General features: G+C 45.0%; 1 protein-coding gene across 1 annotated transcript; it reads left to right on the forward strand.

Moving 5' to 3' along the window:
- Window positions 1-818: 818 nt before the first annotated feature.
- Window positions 819-12,229, forward strand: arg2 (arginase 2). The gene is made up of 8 exons (XM_071382510.1): window positions 819-1,069; window positions 1,178-1,250; window positions 4,658-4,832; window positions 5,413-5,572; window positions 6,333-6,427; window positions 9,561-9,665; window positions 10,333-10,469; window positions 10,773-12,229. The coding sequence occupies exons 1-8, from the start codon at window positions 959-961 to the stop codon at window positions 10,958-10,960; spliced, it is 1,044 nt and encodes a 347-aa protein (XP_071238611.1). The 5' UTR covers window positions 819-958; the 3' UTR covers window positions 10,961-12,229.
- Window positions 12,230-12,636: the final 407 nt, after the last annotated feature.

The following is a 12,636-nucleotide window of genomic DNA, read 5'->3' on the forward strand; positions in this document are numbered from 1 at the left end:
TTCAATATAACAGCTAGCTTCCCATTTGTAAGCCAATGCCTGTACTAGCCTAGGGGGCTACCGCACAGCATAAACTCTCCTTATCAAATTAACAGAGACACCGGCCCAGCCATCACCATGGAGAGCGGCACAAGTACTCTTTGTTTGTTTAAATTAGTTTTTATGTTAACCTAGCTACTATGTTTATGTTATTTATTCATTTTATGAACCACTCCAAAAAGAAGTTTCCTTGAGGGGAAAGTTATTCTATTCTAATAATATATTCATATTTCAAGAAGCCTAGGACCCTAGGCTATACCTGTAGCCTACCAACTATTTTTAGGGGAAGGCAGAATAGCCACTAGTAAGGCACGTCGTTTATGGTCAGCTGGTCACTTACATGTAAACATGGGGTGCAGGCCGACATCTGATAGGCTATGTTTTGAACGATTATGGAAGGCAGACATCCAGGTTATGTCAACCACGGTTTGCTGTGGAAATGTCTGCCCCTTAGAAATTGCGGGATAAGGGGTGCATTTTGGAAACACAAGACACGCCTTTGGAACAAACCCATCTATTGGATACACGTTTTACACTATTGACGCATGTCTTCCTTAATGAGGTAACGGGATTTCTGAATAAGGACACGGAATTAATTATTGTGTTTTCAGATTTAACGCGTGGCATTGGGTGAATTTACATGTGATATAGGGTTAAAATATTTTCAAACTCTACAAGGTATTTAGAGACAAATTTCAGTTGCTCGTGCTCTTAATCCTGACCGCCATTCATCCCCTCATGAATATTAATGAGATCAAAAGAGCATAAAACCATCCCCCCCGACGTGCGCTCACATCAAAGCGTCACCATCGTCGGAGTGGGATCCTACAAGAAGAGCGTTTGAATTCACGTTTGAATCTCAGCCTTGGTCGTTATAAATTATTTTGAAGTCAACGGATAAATTAAATAGGATTTTAAAATGGCTTTGAGAGGCCCACTGCGTCGTCTTCTACGGACTCAACTCAACAATACCTGTCAGAGCAGAACGCATTCTGTGGCTGTTTTAGGAGCCCCATTTTCAAAAGGACAGGTATGGAAAAAGCTCATATCCTATTAGAAACCATTCGTTTAATATGGTTATTTGATTAGGGTATTACGTTTACCAGAATTATTGAACTTTGCTGTTATTTTCCTGTAGAAAAGGAGAGGGGTGGAGCATGGACCCAAAGCCATCAGGGATGCCGGTCTGATCGAGAGGCTTTCAAATCTGGGTAAGTGATGGAACATCTTATTTAATGTGTTTAAAAACAAACTGCTAAATGTACTGTTGGATTAAAATGATCTTGTAATACTTATTCTAACCCTAAAATAGGTTAATGATTCATGCAAGAGCTGCTTCCCTGAGTCATTCAGTTCTCGGAAGTAAAACCATTGGGCTTTAGGCTATGTATTACGTCAGTCTTTAACATAAGTATATATTGTCAAAGAAATCAAACACAGGTATTGCTCATACCTTGAATGCTGGCGATCAACACAGATTATTTATTTTTTATCTAAAAGGATAACGTTCTTGTAATTAAAAGAACGGTTTTGTTGGGTCACACGGGCGAGAAAGGGTTGGCAAGTCTGCTGTCGTCACTGTACAGTCAGTTATGCAATCAACCGTTCCCGGGGCCCGGCATGCACAGAGCTTTCTCCGAAAAACAAGTTCTCTCCTCCCATTGCAACCATCCCTTTGTACACTTCTGCCTATCATAGATGAATAGGGGGCCCTATCGCTGCCTTGAATGCTTGAAAGACGATACGAACTTTTTGTTTTTTGTGTGTAACAGCGAGACTGCATCACATAGCCGGCTCCGTGTGACCGTAAACACCCAGACTGTGGGTTCCAATCCAGAGTAGACCACGGGCTTGTTTTAACGACCATTGACCAATCTGAGCAAGGAGGCGCACAAATTTCGTCAGACAAGATGCTGCCACATCTAAACCAATGGATTATGATCGAAGTCATACATAACATATTATGTGGTCAGATCCTAATTGTGAGAAGAGAAACCCCATCAGTATATGCTAGGCTAGGAATCCCCCATTGAACGGTTATTTATCAGCATAACAGGCCATGTTTAAAGCGTCAGTTAGTTGGGTAGTCTAGAAACATTGTTAATGTGGCAGACAACCCATCTGCCTGGGGAGACTATAGCCCGGTCTGAGCAAAGATACGCACTCATTTCGTCAGACAAGATGGTGACCCTTCTAAACCAGTAGATTATTATCAGTTCGTTTAAAAAAAATGAGGACTGGGATGTCCCAGAGTGGATATTTATCAGACACAAACAATCTCATAAAGCTTTTCACTTCAAGTTCAGGTTAAATTCTGGAATGTGCAAATCACGTCCCTGTAATCTTAGCCCGGCTTGTGTCCCTGAGCACTCAGCTGGAGCGCGCACATGGCAAGACAAGGGCGCTTCTTGTCCGTTTCTAGGCAGTTACGCAATCGACGGTTCCTGTGGCCGGCCGGCGGTGTAATACGAGAAGCCTATCTTTAGATGCCGTTTTTCCCCCGTTGTCGGATGTGGACGACTGACATACTTTCTGGAAAGACATCAAACCCCCATATTCTTTAAAAAAAACAATAATTTTATGAAGATACTAGTTTTAGGAGATTTTATGGCATTTAAGCCTAAACCCTTTTTCTAGCCTAGTTGTAGGCGTAGTGTTAGGCCTAGTCTGGATGGGCCTCATGTAGTCTGGATGGGCCTCAATTGTAATTTGCAGCTCCTTGGATACTAAATGTTCCATTTTACACATCCTTGAGTATGGCCTATAGTCTAGTCTATAGAGAGCTTGGTGCTCAACTGCTTTGGGCATCTCCTGCTGTGCCCAAGCATGTACATATGGTGCTATTTTAGTTGTCTCTAAAAATGGACTTCAAACTGCTAAAATGGGCCGTTTATAAAAAACGAAAGTATGGATAGTAAATAGCCTTACTTCTGCTGATGCCAATTTGGCAACAAGGGAGACTATAAATTGTATCCTCCTTATAGCTGAGATGATCTGACATTGTGCACTTGCCAAGAAGGGAAACTCTACCCCTGTCAACTGCATTAAATATCACTGACATTGAGTCAAGTTCAAAAACATATTAGATTATGATTACATTAACAGAGAGGCACTGGGTTGAGCTATTCCTGTCCAAGGGGTCTAAGATGGTAACATGGGGAGAGATCTTTTATCTGGGAGAGCAATTCCAGTCCCCAAGGTGACCTGATTGGTGTGATACTTTTGCCTCAGCCAACACATCTGACTCCAATAATTAAATATTCATGATCTTCGGTTTAGAATGCAATTAGTTTAATCGGCTGTGTTTGCTAAGAATGGGGGAGGGGGGGGGGGTGGTGTGTGACACTACTCTGGCCCCTGATGACTGGAGTTTTCCACCCCTGTCTTAGATGGTAATGAGGCACCACATTGGTCCCCTCCCGACCAGCAGAGTGACACGACACCGCTATCAAATGGAACATTGTCACCTACAAGTGGCGTCTCAAATTTGTTGTTTACTTCAACTCATAAGTCATTAGTCCCGAGGTGCCAATACCAGTACCGTCGGTGCAGCCCACTTTCTGGAGAAAATTCCTCTGTTTACTCTGCCCGTTGCCGTGGTATCAGAGGGTGATCTGGTCTTGGAGAAACCTGAGAGGACACACATGGGAAATGGGACACGTGGAAAGTAGTGCCCAGTCAGACAGACAGCGGTTCCAGCAAACGGCTTGAATGACTCCACCTCGTCAATCAGAGATGATAGGAGAGGGGTGTGAGGAGAGCCAGGGGTAGAGGGGGTTGGACATCAGATGATAGCAGAGGGGTGTGTGAGGAGAGCCAGGGTAGAGGGGGTTGGACATCAGAGATGATAGGAGAGGGGTGTGTGAGGAGAGCCAGGGTAGAGGGGGTTGGACATCAGAGATGATAGGAGAGGGGTGTGTGAGGAGAGCCAGGGTAGAGGGGGTTGGACATCAGAGATGATAGGAGAGGGGTGTGTGAGGAGAGCCAGGGTAGAGGGGGTTGGACATCAGAGATGATAGGAGAGGGGTGTGTGAGGAGAGCCAGGGGTAGAGGGGGTTGGACATCAGAGAGGGGTGTGTGAGGAGAGCCAGGGTAGAGGGGGTTGGACATCAGAGATGATAGGAGAGGGGTGTGAGGAGAGCCAGGGGTAGAGGGGGTTGGACATCAGAGATGGTATGGAGAGGGGTGTGTGAGGAGAGCCAGGGTAGAGGGGGTTGGACATCAGAGATGATAGCAGAGGGGTGTGTAAAGTCAGCCAGGGTAGAGGGGGTTGGACATCAGAGATGATAGCAGAGGGGTGTGTGAAGTCAGCCAGGGTAGAGGGGATTGGACATCAGAGCCTGGAGAAAGAGTTGAACTAATGCCTCAAAGACATGTAGCCTACCTAACGCTTAATGTGACAGTGGAAATTCTGCCCTGACAAACCGGAGCACGAACTGGCCAAGGCCATTTATGAATCTGGGGCCACAGTACTATCTCTCAGGATCTGGGGCCACAGTACTTCTAGCTGCACTAAGCCATCTGCTACATTGCCATTCATGCTCCAATTCATTCATACCATTTGCTGTTGAATTAAGCCAGTGTGTAGTAAACCATACCTTTTTATTTCCTTGTGCAGATTACCCAGTGCATGACTTTGGAGACCTGAGCTTCCAGCATCTGGAGAAGGACGAGCCCTACATGAATGTCCCCTTCCCTCGCACTGTGGGCAGAGCTAACAAACTGCTGTCAGGGGCCGTCAGCAACGCTGTGGGAGCCGGACACACTACCGTCATGCTGGGAGGAGACCACAGGTACCCCACAACAACCCCTTCATGTTCTCAGCGAACCAACACAGTATTGTTATTTTAGCAACATTGACAGAGTTAGGAAATGAGGCATTAGGCAGGCTTAGGACCTAGAGACGTAAGGCAGCACACAATTGGCCCAGCGTCGTACGGGTTAGGGGAGGGTTTGGCCCGGGTTAGGGGAGGGTTTGGCCCGGGTTAGGGGAGGGTTTGGCCCGGGTTAGGGGAGGGTTTGGCCCGGGTTGGCCCGGGTTAGGGGCGGATGTTGCCGCTGGCCAGGTTGAGGGAGGGTTTATCCGGATTAGGGGAGGGTGTGGCCGGGTTAGGGGAGGATTTGGCCGGGTTAGGAGAGGATTTGGCCGGGGTAGGCCATCATTGTAAAATAGGAATTTGTTCTGAACTGACTTGCCTAGTTAAATAAAGGTTAAATAAAAACATAGCGACAGCAGGTTTATCAGTGGGTTGTGTAACAGTCAGCGTTGCCCTGGGGGGGGGAACAAAGAAAACAGAATGTATTACATGTCATTAAAATCTATTAATAACAGAGATTGTATTCTAACCCACTTCCTGATCTTTACCCCCGCAGCCTGGCCATTGGTTCAGTGGAAGGCCACGCCCGGCAGTGTCCTGACCTGTGTCTGATCTGGGTCGACGCCCATGCTGACATAAACACGCCCCTCACCTCGCCCTCAGGGAACCTTCACGGACAGTCGGTTGCCTTCATGCTCAAAGAGCTGCAGAACAAGGTAAGATGACAGAGTTAGTTAGACATGCATTCTTGTGACATGCATTCTCACTACCCTGACCCCTAACCCCAGGCCATGCTTACTTCTCTGGTTGCCTGGGTAACCACCGGAAGTCTGTGGGTTTCAAATGAAGGTGCCATGTCCAAGTGGTTACCCCTGTGGCCTCAGTGACCATAGAGTTGGCTATACAGCACTAACAGATCTGGATACCAGGCTATATTCCCCCTACAGCCTCAGTGACCATAGAGTTGGCTATACAGCACTAACAGATCTGGATACCAGGCTATATTCCCCCTACAGCCTCAGTGACCATCGTGTTGGCTATACAGCACTAACAGATCTGGATACCAGGCTATATTCTCCCTTCAGCCTCAGTGACCATAGAGTTGGCTATATAGCACTAACAGATCTGGATACCAGGCTATATTCTCCCTTCAGCCTCAGTGACCATAGAGTTGGCTATACAGCACTAACAGATCTGGATACCAGGCTATATTCTCCCTTCAGCCTCAGTGACCATAGAGTTGGCTATACAGCACTAACAGATCTGGATACCAGGCTATATTCTCCCTACAGCCTCAGTGACCATAGAGTTGGCTATACAGCACTAACAGATCTGGATACCAGGCTATATTCTCCCTACAGCCTCAGTGACCATAGAGTTGGCTATACAGCACTAACAGATCTGGATACCAGGCTATATTCTCCCTACCATCTGATACTGACCTGTTACTTGTTGTTTTTGTTGTTGTGTCTGTAGATGCCAGAGCTGCCAGGGTTCAGCTGGATGAAGCCCTTCTTGTCAGCCAAGGACCTGGTCTACATTGGCCTGAGAGACGTCGACCCTGGAGAGTAGTAAGTACACAACTCTGTATACTACCAAGTACACTACTCTGTAGATTACGATTTATAACACGGTTAAAACGCATTACATTTTAATTTTTTGTCATTTAGCAGACGCTCTTATCGAATTATAGTTGAACTTGGTGCATTCAACCACATACCACTGTCACACCACAGTATACCAGGGTTGGGCAGTATCTAGATGTTCATACCATCTCTGTGAGAATTCGTCGGCGAGTGGGTAACCCGGCCTCTACCGTCCGAATCTATTGGCCAACGTGCAATCACTGGAGAATAAACTGGATGAGCTCCGTTCAAGACTATCCTACCAACGTTGGACATTAAAAACTGTAATATCTTATGTTTCACCGCGTCGTGGCTGAACGGATAATATACAGTTGGCTGGGTTTTCCGTGCATCGGCAGGACAGAACAGGTCTGGCAAGACGAGGGGTGATGGTGTGTCTCTATTTGTCAATAACAGCTGGTGCGCGATGTCTAATTTTAAGTAAGTCTCGATGTATTGCTCGCCTGAGGTAAACAACCTCATGATAAGCTGTAGATCACACTATCTACCAAGAGTTTTCATCTATTTTTCGTAATGGAATATCTACATAGGCGTACAGAGGCCCATTATCAGCAACCATCAGTCCTGTGTTCCAATGGCACGTTGTGTTAGCTAATCCAAGTTTATCATTTTAAAAGGCTAATTGATCATTAGAAAACCCTTTTGCAATTATGTTAGCACAGCTGAAAACTGTTCTGATTTAAAGAAGCAATAAAACTGGCCTTCTTTAGACTAGTTGAGTATCTGGAGCATCAGCATTTGTGGGTTCGATTACAGGCTCAAAATGGCCAGAAACAAAGACCTTTCTTCTGAAACTCGTCAGTCTAATTTGGTTCTGAGAAATGAAGGCTATTCCATGTGAGAAATTTCCAAGGAACTGAAGATCTCGTACAACGCTGTGTACTACTACCTTCACAGAACAGCGCAAACTGGCTCTAACCAGAATAGAAAGAGGAGTGGGAGGCCCTGGTGCACAACTGAGCAAGAGGACAAGTACATTAGTGTCTAGTTTGAGAAGCAGACATCTCAAGTCCTCAACTGGCAGCTTCATTAAATAGTACCCGGAAAACACCAGTCTCAACGTCAACACTGAAGAGGCGACTCCGGGATGCTGCCCTTCTAGGCAGAGTTGCAAAGAAAAAGCCATATCTCAGACTGGCCAATAAAAATAAGAGATTAAGATGGGTAAAAGAACAGACACTAGACAGAGGAGTGGCCAGCACATTCACCGGGTCTCAACCCTATTGAGCTGTTGTGGGAGCAGCTTGACCGTATGGTACGTAAGAAGTGCCCATCAAGCCAATCCAACTTGTGGGAGGTGCTACAGGAAGCACGGGGTGAAATCTATTCAAATTACCTCAACAAATTGACAACTGGAATGCCAAAGGGCTGTAATTGTAAAAAAAAAAAAAAAGCAAAGTTTGAAGGACACAATTATTATTTCCAAAAAAAAATTTAACCATTATTTATAACCTTGTCGACATCTTGACTATATTTCCTATTAATTTTGCAACTCATTTCATGTCTGTTTTCATGTGAAAACAAGGACATTTCTAAGTGACCCCAACAGTAGTGTATATATAGTTCTATTATGTAAAATACGAATGAATAATTATGTGATCTTGCAAGACATTGATTCAGCTTTGATCTAACTTTACTAAAAAGAGCACCATTGTGAGAAGTGATAATCTTCTATTTATAATAATATTAAGTGATTATGACTATTAGTCGTAGGCAAACGAATCTTGTTAAAATGTCATTTTAAGTAAAAAGACAAAAAGGCCATTTTAAGTGAAAGGTGCCGAAAGGACAGCGCCAGGACCTGGAGTGATGAATCACGGTTCACCATCTGGCAGTCTGACCAATGAATCTGGGTTTGGCGGATGCCAGGAGAACTTTACCTGCCCGAATGCATAGTGCCAACTGTAAAGTTTGGTGGAGGAGGAATAATGGTCTGGGGAAGTTTTTCATGGTTCGGGCCCCTTAGTTCCAGTGAAGGGAAATCTTAACGCTACAGCATACAATGACATTCTAGACGATTCTGTGCTTCCAACTTTGTGGCAACAGTTTGGGGAAGGCCCTTTCCTGTTTCAGTATGACAATACCCCTGTGCACAAAGTGAGGTCCATACAGAAATGGTTTGTCGAGATCGGTGTGGACGAACTTGACTGGCCTGCACAGAGCCCTGACCTCAACCCCATCTAGTGGAAAGCTTTCCCAGAAGAGTGGAGGCTGTTATAGCAGAAAAGGGGGGACCAACTCCATATTAATGCCAATGATTTTGGAATGAGACGTTCGACCAAGCAGGTGTCCACATACTTTTGATCATGTAGTGTATCTGAGACCAACAAGATGCATATCTGTATTCCCAGTCATGTGAAATCCATAGATAAGTGATTAATTTCAATTGACTGATTTCCTTATATGAACTGTAACTCAGTAAAATCTTAGAAATTGTTGTATTTATATTTTTGTTCAGTACAAATGCATTATTAACTCTAAATTGGCCCAATTTTCAATTTCAATTTCCCACCCTGACATACCAAGCTAGAATGGGCCCTGTGTCTCATCCTATAGACAATGTAGACTAGATATCCCAGGCAGAGCTACAGCAACTTCCAGAGAGAGTCAGGCTCCTTGGACTTAGCTGTGGCCACTCTGGTTTGGGTGTCCTAGGCACTACGGGTGTTGCCTTAACCAAGTGGTCACATATTGTTCTGGGTTCCTCTGCGCAGAGAGAGCAGAGAGAGCGGAGAGAGCGGAGAGAGAGAGCGGAGAGAGAGAGGGGGGAGAGGCAGAGAGAGGGGGGAGAGAGGTCTGGAGTTTTATGAGCATCCTCAAGGCAGACACAGTGATTTGTTTATTTATTTTTCTTCTGATTGGTCAAAGTGGTCAAGATTCTGACGGGCCTCCGCAGTACACACAGGTAGCCTGAAAGTTGTTCATCAGGTGATCTGGATAAGAGTGTCTGCTAAATGTGAAATGAAAATTAATCTGTCCACAAAATTCCACCTGTTTTTTTAAAAATACACTTCCTGACATCCTCCTCGTGACATTATACTCTCCTTTCTCCTCACAGCGACATCCTAAAGGACTTGCGTGTCCAGTACTTCACAATGAGAGACATCGACAGGCTCGGCATTCAGAGAGTCATGGAAGTCACTTTTGACCATCTCTTGTCAAGGTAATTGAATTACTGTTAAAGATTTAAGGAGTAATGTTATAAACTAAATAAGCAGCTTACTGTATAGACTGACTTTGAGCCTTTTCGTTGTGTCAATTACATCAGGCCCCATAGATGTATTGAGGCGGCGGTTTGGAATGTGTTGAGGCGGCGGTTTGGAATGTATTGAGGCGGCGGTTTGGAATGTGTTGAGGCGGCGGTTTGGAATGTGTTGAGGCGGCGGTTTGGAATGTGTTGAGGCGGCGGTTTGGAATGTGTTGAGGCGGCGGTTTGGAATGTGTTGAGGCGGCGGTTTGGAATGTGTTGAGGCGGCGGTTTGGAATGTGTTGAGGCGGCGGTTTGGAATGTGTTGAGGCGGCGGTTTGGAATGTGTTGAGGCGGCGGTTTGGAATGTGTTGAGGCGGCGGTTTGGAATGTGTTGAGGCGGCGGTTTGGAATGTGTTGAGGCGGCGGTTTGGAATGTGTTGAGGCGGCGGTTTGGAATGTGTTGAGGCGGCGGTTTGGAATGTGTTGAGGCGGCGGTTTGGAATGTGTTGAGGCGGCGGTTTGGAATGTGTTGAGGCGGCGGTTTGGAATGTGTTGAGGCGACGGTTTGGAATGTATTGAGGCGACAGTTGACTGATTCACTGAACTGTATTCTGAACACTTATTGTCTTTTGTCCAACAGGAAGCAGCGGCCGATCCATCTGAGTTTTGACATTGATGCGATGGACCCGTCTTTGGCCCCGGCCACAGGAACACCAGTAAACGGAGGTCTGACCTACAGAGAAGGAATCTGGATCACAGAGGAGATCCACAACACAGGCACGCAATAATGATCTATAACACAGGAACACTATAACAATACATTTATAAGAAATTATGGGGAAAGGTCTGTCATTAAACTTAAACTTTTCCTCTAAGCTATGCCAGACTCTTGGTAGGATGAGAATAGTTATTGAATTGCTTGAGTGGTTTATATACTTACGCTGTTGGTACGATAAGACCAGTTTTCTATGAAGTAACATTTCAATATGTAACATTCTTTGAAGTACATTTTCTGTCTGCAACATTCTACAAAAAAAAAGGTACTGAAACTAATATATTGTGTTTGTGTTTAATCTCCAGGGTTGTTGTCGGTGATGGACCTTGTGGAGGTCAACCCAGCCCTGGGGGCGAGTCGTGAGGCGGTGGCGAGCACCGCTTCCATGGCGGTAGACGTCATCGCATCATCCCTGGGCCAGACCCGCGAGGGAGGTCCCATCACCCAGGAGTCGCAAACGCTCAAAGACGACACGGAACAGCTTCGACTCTAGAACCACATTCTAGAACCACATTCTAGAACCACTTCTAGAACTCAAAGGACGTTCAACATATAACCACTTGCATTCCTGAATATAAAAAAAAAAAAAGACTTTACATACAGAGTAGTTGAATTGTTTCAAAGCATTTTGTTGCATCCTCTGTGTGTATGTGTATATATATATATATATAGTACTGTATGGCAACCTGTTCAACAATCAGTCAAACAATCATGACTGAACTTAGAAAGCCCTGTTGAAGGATTATATAGCTAATTTACTATGGATGGCGTGAAAAGCTTTAGCCTGGTACCAGATCTGTGCTTTCATGTCAACTGTTTGGCATGACAAGACTGGCAAAATAGTAGTACAAACAGACTGATACCCAGGCTATTAAAAGCCCTCATCTCAAATTTAAACTGTAATTGATGTGATCAACAGCTGGTCGCCCTGGCCTTGACAGGACAGTCTCCCTAGCTCCACTATTTAAATGGTGACTGTATTTGATGTGATCGGTGGTGTGCGCCACAGACACGGCGATCGGTGGTGGTGCGCCACAGACACGGCGATCGGTGGTGGTGCGCCACAGACACGGCGATCGGTGGGGTGCGCCATAGACACGGCGATCGGTGGGGTGCGCCACAGACACGGCGATCGGTGGGGTGCGCCACAGACACGGCGATCGGTGGGGTGCGCCACAGACACGGCGATCGGTGGGGTGCGCCACAGACACGGCGATCGGTGGGGTGCGCCACAGACAATCACTAAAACTCAGTATTGCTCATGACTGGATACTGCAGCTCTGCAATATAACAGGGTTGTAGTATGAAGCCGAGTTTACACGACAAGCATGAAACCGTCTCAAACAGAGATGCAGACTGTGCTTTAAAAAAAATAATTATAATACTAATGTGGCCATAGTGTGGTTTGGACACAAATACCTCAGCTCGAGCTAGTGGCTGTGCCAGTTGAGTTGTCGTAGTGATGCGTTTGCACTTTTGGACCAGATGTGGGGTTTGATGTATTTTTCTTCTCTAGAATGATTCTGTTTTGTAGTTAATAATGACTATTACGAATCCATGTTGGTGTATTTACTGTCTGGTGTAATATTAGTCAGTATTAAATGACCAGTTAATTTTTAATAAGTTAAAATGAGTGTATGTAATGGTTAAATGCTGAGTGAAATAACTATTTTATTTACTAAATATAACAAATGCCTTTTTTGACATGACCACTGAATGACTGTCTTTTTTTAATAAATATAATTAGTCTTCCACAATGAAATCAGTCTGTGTTTTTGCTTTGTGGTCTCCATGGTGACATGTGGCGTACACTGGCAGAGAAAGTCTAGTTGGTTTTATTCTTACAATAGACATCAAGGTCAATACGGAGAGTGCCGTCTGTGCGCCGCCCTTCAGCTTAATAATATCGGTATTGTATCTCAACAAACCACAAAAAATACATACACTACCAGTCAAAGGTTTGGACACACCTACTCATTAAAGGGTTTTTATTTTTACTATTTTCTACACTAACTATGAAATAACACATACGGAATGATGTAGCAACCAAATCAAAGTAGCCACCCTTTGCCTTGATGACAGCTTTGCACACTCTTGGCATTCTCTCAACCAGCTCCATGAGGTAGTCACCTGGAATGCATTTCAATTAACAGGTGTGCCTTCTTAAAA

This window comes from Salvelinus alpinus, chromosome 34 (genome assembly GCF_045679555.1).
Source record: "Salvelinus alpinus chromosome 34, SLU_Salpinus.1, whole genome shotgun sequence".
NCBI classification, from domain to species: domain Eukaryota; kingdom Metazoa; phylum Chordata; class Actinopteri; order Salmoniformes; family Salmonidae; genus Salvelinus; species Salvelinus alpinus.

Bases quoted from the DNA above. Each gene is read 5' to 3' on its own strand.
- arg2 (XM_071382510.1), top strand. From the start codon at position 959: ATGGCTTTGAGAGGCCCACTGCGTCGTCTTCTACGGACTCAACTCAAC. The intron at 4,833-5,412 runs GTACCCCACAAC...TTACCCCCGCAG, and splicing joins ATGCTGGGAGGAGACCACAG to CCTGGCCATTGGTTCAGTGG. The intron at 6,428-9,560 runs GTAAGTACACAA...TTCTCCTCACAG, and splicing joins GACGTCGACCCTGGAGAGTA to CGACATCCTAAAGGACTTGC.